Source organism: Oncorhynchus mykiss, chromosome 23 (assembly GCF_013265735.2).
Source record: "Oncorhynchus mykiss isolate Arlee chromosome 23, USDA_OmykA_1.1, whole genome shotgun sequence".
NCBI classification, from domain to species: Eukaryota; Metazoa; Chordata; class Actinopteri; order Salmoniformes; family Salmonidae; genus Oncorhynchus; species Oncorhynchus mykiss.
Genome location: NC_048587.1, coordinates 54714474 through 54728661, shown reverse-complemented (window position 1 = coordinate 54728661; position 14188 = coordinate 54714474). Strand labels below are relative to the sequence as shown.

The window sequence follows — 14188 nt, the reverse complement described above, 5'->3', positions numbered from 1 at the left end:
CCTGTTTGGGAAGCTCTGGATCAACATGTACAGCAGTGTGTTCCAGTTTATGCCAATATCCAGCAATGTCGCACAGCCATTGTGGGACAACATTCATAGGACACAAACAGTCTGATCAACAGAATCATTTCTTTTCCCAGTCATGTGAAATCCATAAAGATCTCATTTATTTATATTGACTGATTTCCTTATATAAACTGAGTCAATTCTTAGAAATTGTTGCATGTATCTTTTTGTTCAGAGTAGTATTTTAATTCTCAGCCAGTACCATGTATTCCTAGCGGTACAAATGAGACTATTCAAAAGGTAAACAACTCCCTCTGGTGGCCCTGTAACAAAGTACACAGGCAATTCTAACAATTAGTGTAGTTGTGTTAAGATAGCTAGGGGAGACAGATAACTTGGCGGATTCTGACCCTGGTGGTGTTGGGGGGGTGCCATGAGAGTTAAGCTGCTCTTCAAAGACAGTTGAGAAACAGAAAACATTTGACCCCCCTAGAACAGACATTGATGAATTTGAAATGTAAAAAAAAAAACTGATGATATATTTCTCATGTTTAATTTATTAGTTGGAATCTTGTTCTAGGGTTGTATTAACAAGTTGTTTAATATTGAAATTACTTTGTAATTTAAAAAAAATGTAAGACCAGTACTGTACAAATGACATTTGATAAAACTCGAGTCGAAAACAAACATATTGAACACCGAGCTACAATAAGATGACGATCAGATTGGATTTCATATACACACACTTATAGAGTTAACAAAGCAGCAACACATTGCAGAACTGAAAGTAGGTAAATAGTATCAAAAACAAAAGACCAAATATGTTAACATGTGCAATGTTCAAATGAAAACAGGATCAAAAGTGGAGTTAGATTAAAACCTAGTCATCAAGCCAATGAATGTTTCTTTTAAAATGGCACTAATTTATATTATTACGGAGTTTGGTGACTTTGGAAGGTAGTGCTGGGACGAAAAAACACTGTACAGCAAACATTAACTAAATCTGGATTTTTCACCTGGATCAGGATCCACTGTACTCTACATTTCATCCCTTTGTCTCAAAGCATCAAAAACTCCTTTTGCAGCCCACACATTTGTTTTTGGCTGAAGGAGGCTCGTTGTCAATTCATTTTACACATTGCTCCTCAAAGCCTAATTAACTGACAAATTTGTTTGGATCCCACTCAAACAACAATGTTAAGCATGCCATGTTGAGCTGATGTGGTGGGATAGAGAACACAATACTAAGCCACCTTCAAGACCTGGACCCTGTTTTGACTATTTATAAAATACACCCTTCCTTCCTTGAGGACATCACCGTAGTGTAGGTGAAAGCTTTGGTGTAGCCTTCTTTTGACCTATCCACTCATTTACAGACGAGCCTCAAGGTAGAAAAGAAAGATGTCTGAATACCTCTGACATACAAGGCCCAGGTTAACATTTAAGGCCACTAAAATAAGTCTGATATCATAAAATCCAAATGGAACAACGAAACAGACTTTACCAATGAACATAAGCTAAGAGATCACCGTTTTCAGTAGAGCAGTTATGAGATAAGAATGTACCCGACACCGTAACTACAGTGCATTCGGAAAGTATTCAGACGCCTCAACATTGTTACTTTAAAGCCCTATTCTAAAAACTGATTTATAGGACCCCCCCCCTCATCAAGCTACACAATGCCCCATAATGACAAAGCAACAGGTTTAGAACTGTAAATATTACATTTACATAAGTATTCAGACCCTTTACTCAGTACTTTGTTGATGCACCTTTGGCAGCCATTACAGCCTCGAGTCTTCTTGGGTATGACGCTACAAGGTTGGCACCTCTATTTGGAGAGATTCTTCCCTGCAGAGCCTCTCAAGCTCTGTCCAATCAATTGAATTTACCACAGGTGGACTCCAATCAAGTTGTAGAAACATCTCAAGGGTGATCAATGGAAACAGAATGCACCTGAGCTCAATTTGGAGTCTCATAGCAAAGGGACTGAACACTTATGTAGAGAAGGTATTTATTTTGTATAAATGTGCAAACATTTCTAATAACCTGTGTTCACGTAGTCATGATGGGGTATTGTGTGTAGATTGATGAGGAAAACATTGAATCCTTATTAGAATAAGGCTGTAACAAAAAGACCCCATTCCTGTGGAAAAGGGGAAGGGGTCTGACGCGTCCATATATAAAACAGAGAACCCACTCAACCACCAATGTAGAAAGCCCTTCTTTCACAGCAGTCTACACCCATCTCTGTAGAGACCTGCAGATAAAAGGCAAACTAATTTGAGCAATTTCCCATTCTACATGAATAGGCACCTCATGTACAAGGTTGAACTTGAACACATGCCTCTCCCCGTAACTACTTTTATTTCATAATTGAGCCATTCAGAGGTTTATATATTCAATCCATACGTAAAACAGGCAAGATCATTTAATGTCTTTAAATTTTAAATATTTAGATAGAACTATTTCAAATCACTAATATACAAACGGGAAACACATGTTACAGTGGTCACTGAGTCAGGAGACAATCTGCTGTCTAATACACTACATCTGCAGAAACACCCACACGTCTAATAGTAGAAGAACAGAATCAACCATACCTAGTCCTAGAAATAAAATACACTGATATGATCGTGTAGAAGTCCTGAGACTAGAGTTTAGCATATCTACATCATGTTTGCGTTGGAGCTTAAATTTAGGATTGCATTCATGCGTCATTTCAAATGTGGAGTTTGATAGCAAGATGACCCATCAACATGCTAACTGACCTAAACTGCTCACTGTTTAGTAGTACAACTTTTTACTGCTTTGAAATGAGACAACATTTCTAGTCAACTGGGGAAATGAAGAGGTTGTTTGATTGCGACACCTCCAAAAGGCCCATTTAAGATTGTAATGGAACCTAAATATATTTTCTTGCATAATGGCTTCGTTCTAGCCATGTTGCTGGGAACAAGGTCTTTGTAACAAACAGATTCTACATTTTCTGCAATTTGAATACAGAGACTGGTATTGTCAGGAACCATTGTCTATGCAGAACACGTGGAATCTGTAGTTGCTAGAGGGCTGTTTCATGGCCATGCGCTCATGCTAGGTATAAAGAATACATCTACACAAACGGGCACAAGTGATTTCATCACAGTACAGCCACAAAATATCTGTTAATGAATCAACCAAGTTCCACTGCAGCTCTGTACACATGGTCATACTGAACAGTCTTGAACATTGGCTTGAATATGGGGATATTGAATGGATAGGAGTGTGTATGTAGTGCATGTGCAAGTGTGGCAGAAGAGCAGATCCAGAAAGGCCAGAAGATGGGGCTTTCTCACAAGCCATACATGGGGAGTAACAGGTATAGGCTGGCAAGCAACTGAAGTGTACTTCCATCTTAACAACCAGAGGGGCAGAGAGTCTCCAATGGGGAGGGGGGGGTCATGCAGCAGAGACCACCTTCCCAGGCCACAGGCCCCTGGAACCAGGAAGCCTTCTGGAGGTAGGGAGAGGGGACTGAGGGTGTGGTCTGGAGGAGAAGCTCTTAGAAGATCTGGATCATGGACTCCCGAGATTTTCCGACTCCAATCCATTTCACTGCGGGTAAAGAGGAGTTATTGAAAAGCTTTACCAATAAAAAACACCAAATGTCCCCAGATATACCTATGACCTCTACAACTGGACATGAAGGTGGTAAGGAGGGGGGGTTCTTACCGGGCACACCGAGGTGCTCCTCAATGTAGCGGACATATTTCTGGGCGTTCTCTGGCAGCTCATCAAACGTTCTGACGGCAGAGGTGTCACTGTTCCAACCTGGCAGGGTGGCATACTGAACCTCAACATTTTGTAAGACTTCCTGGTTGGCTGGGGAGAGGTGGGGACAATGTCAGGCCATTGGCTACCATAAACGTCTTAAGATCAGACTTGGTGGCAGCTGAGCGGGGTATTGGCAGGTAGCCTAGCGGTTAGAGCGTTGGGCCAGTGACCGAAAGGTTACTAGTTCAAATACCCGAGCTGACAAGGTGAAAAATCAGTCTGTGCGCTCTTGAGCAAGGCACTTACCCCTAATTGGTTCCAGGAGCACCATATATTAAGCAAGTTGAGGTGACTAAACTGCTTGGAGTAACCCTGGATTGTAAACAGTCATGGTCAAAAGATATTGATACAAAAGTAGCTAAGATGGGAAGAGGCATGTCCATAATAAATGTACAGCTCTGCCTTCTTAACACTATCAACAAGGCAGGCCCTACATGCCCTAGTTGTCACACCTGGACTACTTTTCAGTCATGTGGTCAGGTGCCACAAAGAGGGACTAAGGAAAATTGCAATTAGCTCAGAACAGGGCAGCACGGCTGGCCCTTGGATGTACACAGAGTTAACAATAATATGCATGTCAATCTCTCCTGGCTCAAAGTGGAAGAGAGATTCACAAAAACAACTAGTGATGAAGTCAGAGGTATTGACATGTCGAAAGCACCGAGGTGTCTGTTTAAACTACTAGCACACAGCGCCGACACCCAGCATACCCCACAAGACATGCCCCCTGAGGTCTCTTCACAGTCCCCAAGTCCAGAACAGACTATGGGAGGTGCACAGTACTACAAATAGCCATGACTACATGGAACTCTATTCCACATCAGGTAACTGATGCAAGCAGCATAAGCAGATTGAACAAAAATTACAATACGCCTTATGGAACCTCGTGGACTGTGAAGAGACACACATGATAAGACACGCAATCTACACACACACATATATAGTGATTGTAGATGTGAGAGTAGAGTAGTGGCCTGAGAGAACACAATGTGTTGTGAAATGTAATGTATTAAATGTGTTAACTGCCTTAATGTTGCTGGACCCCAGGAAGAGTAGCTGCTGATTTGGCAGGAACTAAATGGGGATCCTTATTAAATACAAATACTACTATGGCCGACCATGTAAAACACATTTCAAATTTATGTGACAATAAAACATTGTTTTTGGGGGGAATAATGCAATTAGGCATATAATATGCTCCATTATCTGGTTCACTTCATCCAGCCTACCTGGAAAATGAGGTATATTTTCACCATCCACAGAGTATGACACACCAACTTTGATCTCAGGGAGCACATCCAAGATGTCTAGCTTGGTGAGAGCTAAGCTGAACAGGAGGACAACAGAACATTGGGAGGTTAGCAGGCATGTTACCAACACCCAAATGCAGGATCTGTACAACGCTGATAAGGTCTATTCAAGTATACTGAGACCGTAGGTAAAAAGCGGGAGGTGTGGTGATGAACAGTACAGAGTTGAGGGAGTGGGAACTCACGCAGTGAAGCCGTTAATCATGTGGGCATATTTGATGAGCACGAGGTCCAGCCAACCGCATCTCCTTTTACGGCCCGTGGTCACACCCACTTCTTTCCCCCTCGTCTGCAGGAGCTCCCCAACGTCCTTCAAGAAGGAAAGACGCACTCAATAATCACTTTCAGATCGCTGACGACGTAAACCATGGCCATGTCAAGTTTTAAAATGTCGCCATTCTCTGTCTTGTCCAGGTGAAGAAACTGGTAGTTCTGTTATTCTATGGATTATTTCACAACCAACTATTGTTCCCAAAACTGTTTGACACCCACACAGTCGCATGCCTCTGCCTGTGATGTTCACAGAATACACACTGGATTTCAGAACTCTGATGACTCAATCAGCAACTATGCCACACATTGACGCTACAGTCTACTCACACTGGATACAGAGAGCAGGAAACACAGCCATGTGAACAAATATGACTGTAGCCTGCAGCGGTCAAAGACATTAAGGCCTGGCTTCCCTCAAGGTAGACAGGCTGACATTCTTACATTGAACTGCTCAGAGGGAAAGGCTCCGATGCCAACCCGGGTGGTGTAGGCCTTGACCACGCCGTACACCTCACCCACGTTCTGAGGCGGCATGCCTAGGCCCGTGCACACCCCGCCTACTGTGCAGTTAGACGAGGTCACGAAAGGGTACGTTCCTGAAACGAACATGCCAAAGGGATAAAACGCCATCTTATTTCCTTCTGTCTTCCTCAGATAAGACATGACAATGCATTGGTGCTGCAGTCAAGTTACAGCAGATGATTATCATAGCACAATGACTGTATTAACATACAGTACCAGTATTTTCTACATTGCCGAATAGTGAAGACATCAAAACTTTGAAACACAGATGGAATCATGTGGGAACCAAAACAAAGTGTTAAACAAATCAAAAATGTATTTTATATTTGAGATTCTTCAAAGTAGCCACCCTTTTTGCCCTGACAGCATTGTACACTCTTGGCATGCGCTCAACCAGCTTCACCTGGAATGCTTTGTCAGTCTTGAAGGAGTTCCCACATATGCGGAGCACTTGTTGACTGCTTTTCCTTCACACTGTGGTCCAACTCATTCCAACTGGGTTGAGGTCGGGTGATTGTGGAGGCCAGGTCATCAGATGCAGCACTCCATCACTCTCCTTGATCAAACAGCCCTTACACAGCCTGGAGGTGTGTTGGGTCATTGTCCTGTTGAAAAACAAATGATAGCCTCACAATGCGCAAACCAGATGGGAAGGTGTATCGCTGCAGAATGCTGTGGTAGCCATGCTGGTTAAGTATCCCTTGAATTCTAAATAAATCCCAGTGTCACCAGCAAAGCACCCCCACACCGCCTCCTCCAAGCTTCACGGTGGGAACCACACATGCAGAGATCATCCGTTCACCTACTTCGCGTCTCACAAAGACACGGCGGTTAGAAGCAAAAATCTGAAATTTGGACTCATCAGACCAAAAGGACAGATTTCCACCGGACTAATGTCCATTGCACGTGTTTCCTGGCCCAAGCAAGTCTTTTTTTCTTATTGGTGTATGTGCTTTAGTAGTGGTTTCTTGGCAGCAATTCAACCATGAAGGCCAGATTAGCACAGTCTCGTTTGAACAGTTGATGTTGAGATGTGTTTGTTACTAGAACTCTATGAAACATTTATTTGGGCTGCAATTTCTGAGGCTGGTAACTCTAATGAACGTATCCTCTCCAGCAGAGGTAACTGGGTCTTCCATTCCTGTGGCGGTCCTCATGAGAGACAGTTTCATCATAGCGCTCGAAATTGTCCAGATTGACTGACCTTCATGTTTTAAATGAATGATGGACTGTCATTTCTTTGTTAATTTGAGCTGTTCTTGCAAAATATGGAATTGGTCTTTTAACAAACAGGGATATCGTCAGTATACCACCCCTACCTTGTCACAACAACTGATTGGCTCAAATGCATTAAGGAAAGAAATTCCGCAAATTCACAAGGTACACCTGTTAATTGAAATGCATTCCAGGTGACTACCTTATGAAGCTAGTTGAGAGAATGCCAAGAGTGTGCAAAGCTATCAAGGCAAAGGGTGGCTATTTGAAGAATCTCAAATATATTTGATTCGTTTAACCTTTTTTGGTTACTACACGATTCCATGTGTTATTTCATAGTTGATGTCTTCACTATTATTCTACAATGTAGAAAATAGTAAAAATAAAAACTCTTGAATGAGTAGGTGTGTCCAAACTTTTGACTGGTACTATAGCTTGTAATACAATGCTTCAGTCTTAACATGACATACAAACAATCTCCCTGTCAGATGTGCTTAAACAGAGGTGGATTTTCCAGTCCAGGTTAATGGGCCTTTCAGATCAGAGGGGTTGAGAAATCCCACCCATAAATGTCTGCACAGGTGCAAAAACAAAAAAACATTCTCCTTTATGCAAAACATTAGCAAAGCCATATGATACCTCCTTTCACCTACTACCATTGTGTCAAGGAAAAAGAAAATGGTGACCGTCAGTAAATAGCAACCCTCTCCTTCAGCAGTTGTGTTTATGGACTACGGCATGCTTTGTGACATAAATATCTGAAAGTGACACTAGACAGCATAGCTCAGAGTCATGCACGGTATAAGAGTGCTCTCTGGTGTTCGGAGCAGTGAACAGGTTGTTCCAATCCTTATGACAGCTCCGATACAACTGTTTCAGTAGAGTTAACTCACCAGTAAAAACGGCTTGAATTTCCAGCCCACTTCTTGAAGACCATCCGTTTGTTAGCTTGACCAGTTCAATGGGGGTTAATTGGCAATTGACACAGTGAAAGGGGTTAATTGACATTATGATATAGTGGGGGATACTCACCAAAGTCAATATCTAAGAGGGCGGCATTGGCTCCTTCTACCAGGATATTTTTGGGAGGTCCATGTAGGGCCTCGTACATGTAGAAGATGCCATCTTTCACCATATGCTTTAACTTCTCCACGTAATCCTGGACAAGAACACCACACACACACACACGTAACCCTAAAAATACACTGAAATGTAGGAAGGACATAATGTATCCAGTGATCTGTTTATTCAACTGATATGGAGGACCTGATTCTGACCTTCAACTTGCACAACTCTCCATCGATGTCAATCACCAGGGTCGGGTACATAGACTGATACTGCGAGGCTAAGACTTTAAATCTACAGAGGATAGACGTCAATACAGTTCCATTTGAATCTTACCAGAGCTAGTTGTACTCTAACAGGAAGATAGCCATTATTGGCCATATGAGGACAAGGCCACACCCTCACCTTTCAGAGAACTGCGTGAAGTCAGACATGAGGTCACATATCCGGAGGCCGCTGCGGGCTGCTTTGGCTGAGTACACTGGGCCAATCCCCTTTTTCGTTGTTCCGAGGCTGGGTGAGGAATACAGGGAACAATACGGAGTCACTGCCTCGACATCAACCACACACACCGGTCCTTCAACATGTATTTGTGTGTGACTGTGTAAGGTCAGACGTGATGGAGTTGTAGGGAAGTAGCTACTATTCTAAGTAGTGTTTATGGGTCTGGAACATCGCCTGCTGCTGACTGAAACAATGGAGCTGCCGTGAGGGTTGGAGAGCATCATCACAGTCACATGGTGCTGCTAGGGGATGTCTGGTGACGTAACGTCCCTGGTCTGATGTGGGGATGACTTCTCATGTGAGAAAGACCTTATCAGTGAAGATATAAGTGGTCTTCTGGAGGGTATCATGAGTACGAAACCCTCCAGCAAGACAGAAAAATAACACGTCCACCACGAGACTCCTGGAACAAGTCATGCTGTTACTGCAGGAGATCTAATCTAAGCCTCTGTTCTCTGAGGTAAGAGTGAAGTTGTAAAGCCTTGTGGAATTTCAACACCATAACTGGTAATATAAGCCTATAATGAGTTGCCCTTTTACTACCCATGGGAGAAAACTGGTACAATACATAGCTGTTGAGCAAGTTCAAACATTGCCGACTGTTTTACACAAGAACTCAAAATCAGGACAGTATGCTTATTTTGATCCTGAACAAAAGCTTAAAATACCCTGTATATCAGAGTGCTGTCCTGTGTCTAAGCTGTCCTTCCTAACCTCTTCTCAGAACCAGATTGGGTGTCTCCATCACATGACTAACAGGTAACAGTAGTAACCTGCAATAGCTCCATGACTAACTGGTAACAAACAGGAACCTGCAATAGCGACATTAGTGTAGGATTTGTTTGCTGTTCCTGAATATGGAATAAACCCCAGACTACAGTATGAGAGAAATTTGGCTAATCACAGCCAATTCTTTCAGGCAGAACGCACAAGGCAAAACTGTTAAAACCTCTCCACAACACCGGTGCAGAGAACAACGTTGGGATATTTCATATTTGACATCTTTGGAGACTTCAGTCAGTTGAGGTTGTTCCAGTACTTATGGTAGCTAGACTTTATGCTGAAAAGGTTTATACTGCGTATCCGCCATAGGAAGGGAATCTTGTTTTTCAGCTCTGCTTCAAGCTGGAGCCAGTTACGGTTGTTTCATCTTACAAGGCTGGACGCATGGAAGGGCTAATATACTACACATTCAACCCCCCAAAATGATGTTTTACAGCACTGCTGCAAGCTGAGCCATTACTGAGCCATAAACCAGGAGAATGACAGGTGGCGGGGTTCTTACTTCTTGCCCGCTTTCTCTTGTCTCTGCTGCTCTTGCACACCGTCGACCGCTTGATGGAAATCAAACACTGTGGGAGGAGGTAGAGAAGGGCAAACTCACAATCCTGGTCACCTCACCCCCGCTTCTCTGCTCCTCACTAAAACCTAGCGTAGTATCCCAATTATCTCCCCGGAAGTGTTCCCTTGTGCACTCGACACCCATTTAAAGGCATTGGATTGGTTGGAGAATCCACAACAGTTCTAACACCAACCCTTCATTTTAAAATCCATGAAGAAAGGGAAGTGAGCAGTAGTGTCTGTTGCTCTCTTCCAGTCAGAAATGACCCCTCTTTCGCACAGGGGCCATATAAAATCAAGGCCGCTTTTGGGACTACAGTATCGTATAAAATCTGCATTTTCTCCATTTAGTTTCAGTTTTTTTGCCCTCAAAACTCACTTTTTTGATAGAAAAAATAATTTGGATTTCTAAGTACACAGCAATGCTTAAACCACATCAGGAGATTACTTTTGAGGTCTGAGGGAATTGTTTAATTTTTTTTGCTTAGTTACCCTTTAATTCCACTGTGTACCAGCAAGAGGCTGTTTTTAGGGGTGTTTTGTAGCGCACATGTGATGGTAGTTTGCAAAACAAATATTTACTGGATAGATAAAAATAATGATATCATTCTGCCAGGTAAGCATAGGCTACTTTGTAGTTAATATTTAATTGAGAAGGTTTTTAGGAAAGCCTTTCCAGCTACCAGAAGACTTTATTAACATCGTCGCTAACGGCTACACAACGTGGTAAACAAGCCCACTGCACATAGACAGGGAATTCTCATTGTCTCTTCAGAAAGTTGCAGGAAATACAAATCACTGATTCATTTTGTTCATGTCTTATGATAAACTTGGGCAAACTAATACATGTTCAATAAATGTAGTGGATTCCCCACTATGCATTTCAGAATTTTGTTGGGCCCTATAGTCCCTAAAGCTAAGGCACTACTGAGCAAAAGCGGTTTATGAGTAGGGTCCTTTTTGGGGAATTTCTCGCTGCTCTGACTGGACAGTTTGGCACTTCTGACACTGAGCACACGGACAAAACATCTAAAGGCTCTCTGAACAACAAGTCTAGTGAGTAGAGTTTACCACTTAAAGGGTAAACCAAACAGGCTCAAAGGACAGATAATGCAACAAACAATTCAGTCATTTCTCCACACCTCTTCATAGAATAAAATGGACCAAGGTTGGGCTAAGGGGGGGGGGGGGAGACTGAACAATGTAGCCTAATAAAAGTCTAAGAGTCTAAGACATCCTGCTTTTCACAACAACAAAAAAGCTTAAGTCAGAGTGAACAAGATTTATGGAACATTTGATTTAAAACAGGTCTTCGGAGTGCATCTTTGGTCAAATCAACCCCTCCTTATAGCTACTTTGAGGAAAAATCAACTTACCATGACTGATATGTGGTTGTCCCACCTAGCCATCTTAAGAATGCACTAAGTCACTCTGGATAAAATAATCTGCTAAATAACTCAGATGTAAATGTACTGTATGTACAAAATACAAAAGGTTCCTTAAACAGCTAAGCTAATCAATTGGCCACCTTCACCCCCCTCCCCCAAATAACAGAAACACGTTCTCCATGAAAGCCTCCAAGTCACACAGCATTTTTGGATCTCTTCTGGGCACCAGCTTTGCACAGACCCTGGCAGTGGTATTCACTAACTAACAGCCCAACTTTTGATTTTCAAAAAAAAGTAACTAGGCAAGCCAGATAAGAACAAATTCTTATTTACAATGACGGCCTACTCCGGCCAAACCCGGACGGCGCTGGGCCAATTGTGTGCCGTCCCCTATGGGATAAAGTATGATAAGCTCTGCTTTTCAAAATGTGACAATTGGAATGCATTTATGATGAAAATAAAAACATTGACGGAAAAGAGTAACGTTCTATATAGTAGAGTATAGAAAGCAGGGGTGTCAAACGTTGTGAGGGGATCCAATCCAGGCCAGCAAGTGGAACAAACTCAAGATACTTTAAAATGACTAAAACCAAATAAAAACTGTGTAGAAATGGACCCACATTCATACAGTTTATTGACTGTATCTAGCTAATAAATCACTGAAATGAAAGCTAGACAGTCAGGGAGCATAGACAATTCCCAAAATGATGGCATGGAATGGATGGACAGCAATGAAATAACACATTCAGTCCAGTCCTCCAAACGTCGTTGAAGACCGAATGCGGCCCCCGGGACAAGATTAGTTTGACACCTTTAGTATAGAGTATGGGGCTCCCGAGTGGCACAGTGGTCTAAGACACTGCATCTCAGTGCAAGAGGCATCACTGGTTCGAATCCAGGCTGCATCATCCCATAGGGCAGCACACAATTGGCCCGGCATTGTCCGTGTTTGGCCGGGGTAGGCAGTCATTGTAAATAAGAATTTGTTCTTAACTGACTAGCCTAGTTAAAAAAAAAAACATTTTTTTAAATAAATAGAGCTTATAATGCAGCTGAAGTTGTAATGTAAAGGCCCTTGAAGAAAAGCCTGAGGCAGGGCTTACCAATGTGTGCTCGGTCTGAAATGATCAGCCTCTTGTCCCAGCCCACCAGACCTGAAAACACACAAGACATCTGACAGTAGCCCCTTTAAGCAATACGGCAATCTTCCAGGCATCAAGGTAAAAGGGAATATTAAAACAGGATAGCACCTTCATACTCACTTTTGCCTTTGCGCATATTCTTCTCAGCCTCCTCAAAGAGGCCAGGCAGGTGGATCACTACCCCATTACCTGCAGAACAGACACAGGCAACATGGAAGATGTGGAGAAAGTGATGCATCAGTAACCAAACAGGGAAGTGAACAAAAGCACTTTCCCATGAAGAGCTAAATACACATACTTAGTCAATAAAAGTTGATCTTAGAAAAACAGGTCTGCTCTTCCACTGAGCAATCATTAAGGCCACACATTAATGAGGAGCGTGCTATAATATCCTTTTCTGCACATAGAAAGTCTTATTCAAGATGACTTTTTCCTCATGGCAAACACTGCTCTGGATTCTTTTTTGCCCTCTGAAAGCCTGCCTGTAGAGTTCAACTAGAGAGCAATAGTAGACAGTGTGCAAGTTAACATTCTATATGTTCAACTGCTGACGAGTCGTGGTTAAGAGCCAGAGGACATCTTTGTTACGTGTCACCAAAATAGACTAGACCAGTGGTCACCAACCTTTGAGTCAATATGCATGCCGAAACCTACTGCTCTGATTTTTTAGTAACATGACTTAAAAAAAATGTAAGCCTACGCATCATTAACCAATTCAAAACAATACTGTAGTAATGAGGTTTGTGCAGTAAGCTATAGACCCAATACATTATCACCACATACTGGCTTTGCATGAATTTACCTGCCAATGCATTGTTGTTCGGGACATTAAAAAAAATATTTACAAATTTGAGGTTGCCTATATGATCACACTGGTAATAGATCCATTGTTGTATTACTTGTGAGGCACAGCTGAGTGAGCATACATTTAAATAATTGGCATTTTATTTTACTGGGCTGATGGTGCCTGCATCTGATGGTCAGTCTCAGAGGAGGGAGAGAGCAGCAGACTGAGGGTCCGTCTCTCAACATCCCTCCGCTCTCCCTTCCCTCCACTGACACTGACCAAAAAGGGACACTGTCTTCCAGCTGATGGCGAAACTCTAGTCACACCGCATTATTTCTGCCTCATGCAAAAATTCATGTTGTTACGCCCATGAACAAAGTTTTGGATTCAGGGTTAAACTTGGAACATTGTTATACTGAAAAGTATAGGAACATTATGGCACTCCTCATGTCTCTTTGTAACTAATGAAGTTTGGGAGGGGCTGAGTGCAGGGGAAACAATTGCATGTGACAGTACTGAAGGGGATAAACCATTGAAGGCTCATATCACTTAGTTCCCTGCTTAGCAAGAATGATGGTATGAATGCCACCACGGGGGAAGCCATGTCTGTGTTACATCTGTATCGACCCTTTGGGAAGGATATACATTATAATAATAACAATTTTTTAATATATATATATATATATATATATATATATATATATATATATATATATTCATATATATATATATGAATAAATAAATAAATGTATATATTTATTTATATATTTATTTATATATATAAATATGAATATATATATAAATTTATATATATTTATATAT

The 14188-nt window shown here is 42.0% G+C and overlaps 1 protein-coding gene across 4 annotated transcripts in view; it reads right to left on the bottom strand.

Annotated features, from left to right (window-relative positions):
• Positions 1-537: 537 nt before the first annotated feature.
• Positions 538-14188, bottom strand: part of LOC110502989 (adenylosuccinate synthetase isozyme 2) — a 33250-nt gene continuing 19599 nt past the window's right edge. Inside the window, exons 3-13 of one of the 4 annotated variants that reach the window (XM_036960819.1) lie at positions 12700-12768; positions 12541-12591; positions 9994-10060; positions 8610-8717; positions 8417-8498; positions 8172-8298; positions 5844-5998; positions 5315-5439; positions 5049-5146; positions 3718-3816; positions 538-3600 (exon numbers count right to left, since the gene is read on the bottom strand). In XM_036960819.1, the coding sequence (XP_036816714.1) occupies positions 3548-3600; positions 3718-3816; positions 5049-5146; positions 5315-5439; positions 5844-5998; positions 8172-8298; positions 8417-8498; positions 8610-8717; positions 9994-10060; positions 12541-12591; positions 12700-12768 (1034 nt within the window). In that variant the 3' untranslated portion in view covers positions 538-3547. Of the gene's footprint in view, positions 3601-3717; positions 3868-5048; positions 5147-5314; positions 5440-5843; positions 5999-8171; positions 8299-8416; positions 8499-8609; positions 8718-9993; positions 10061-12540; positions 12592-12699; positions 12769-14188 lie in introns of those variants that run through there. The other 3 variants (XM_021581351.2, XR_005039271.1, XM_021581352.2) reach the window with 3 other exon arrangements.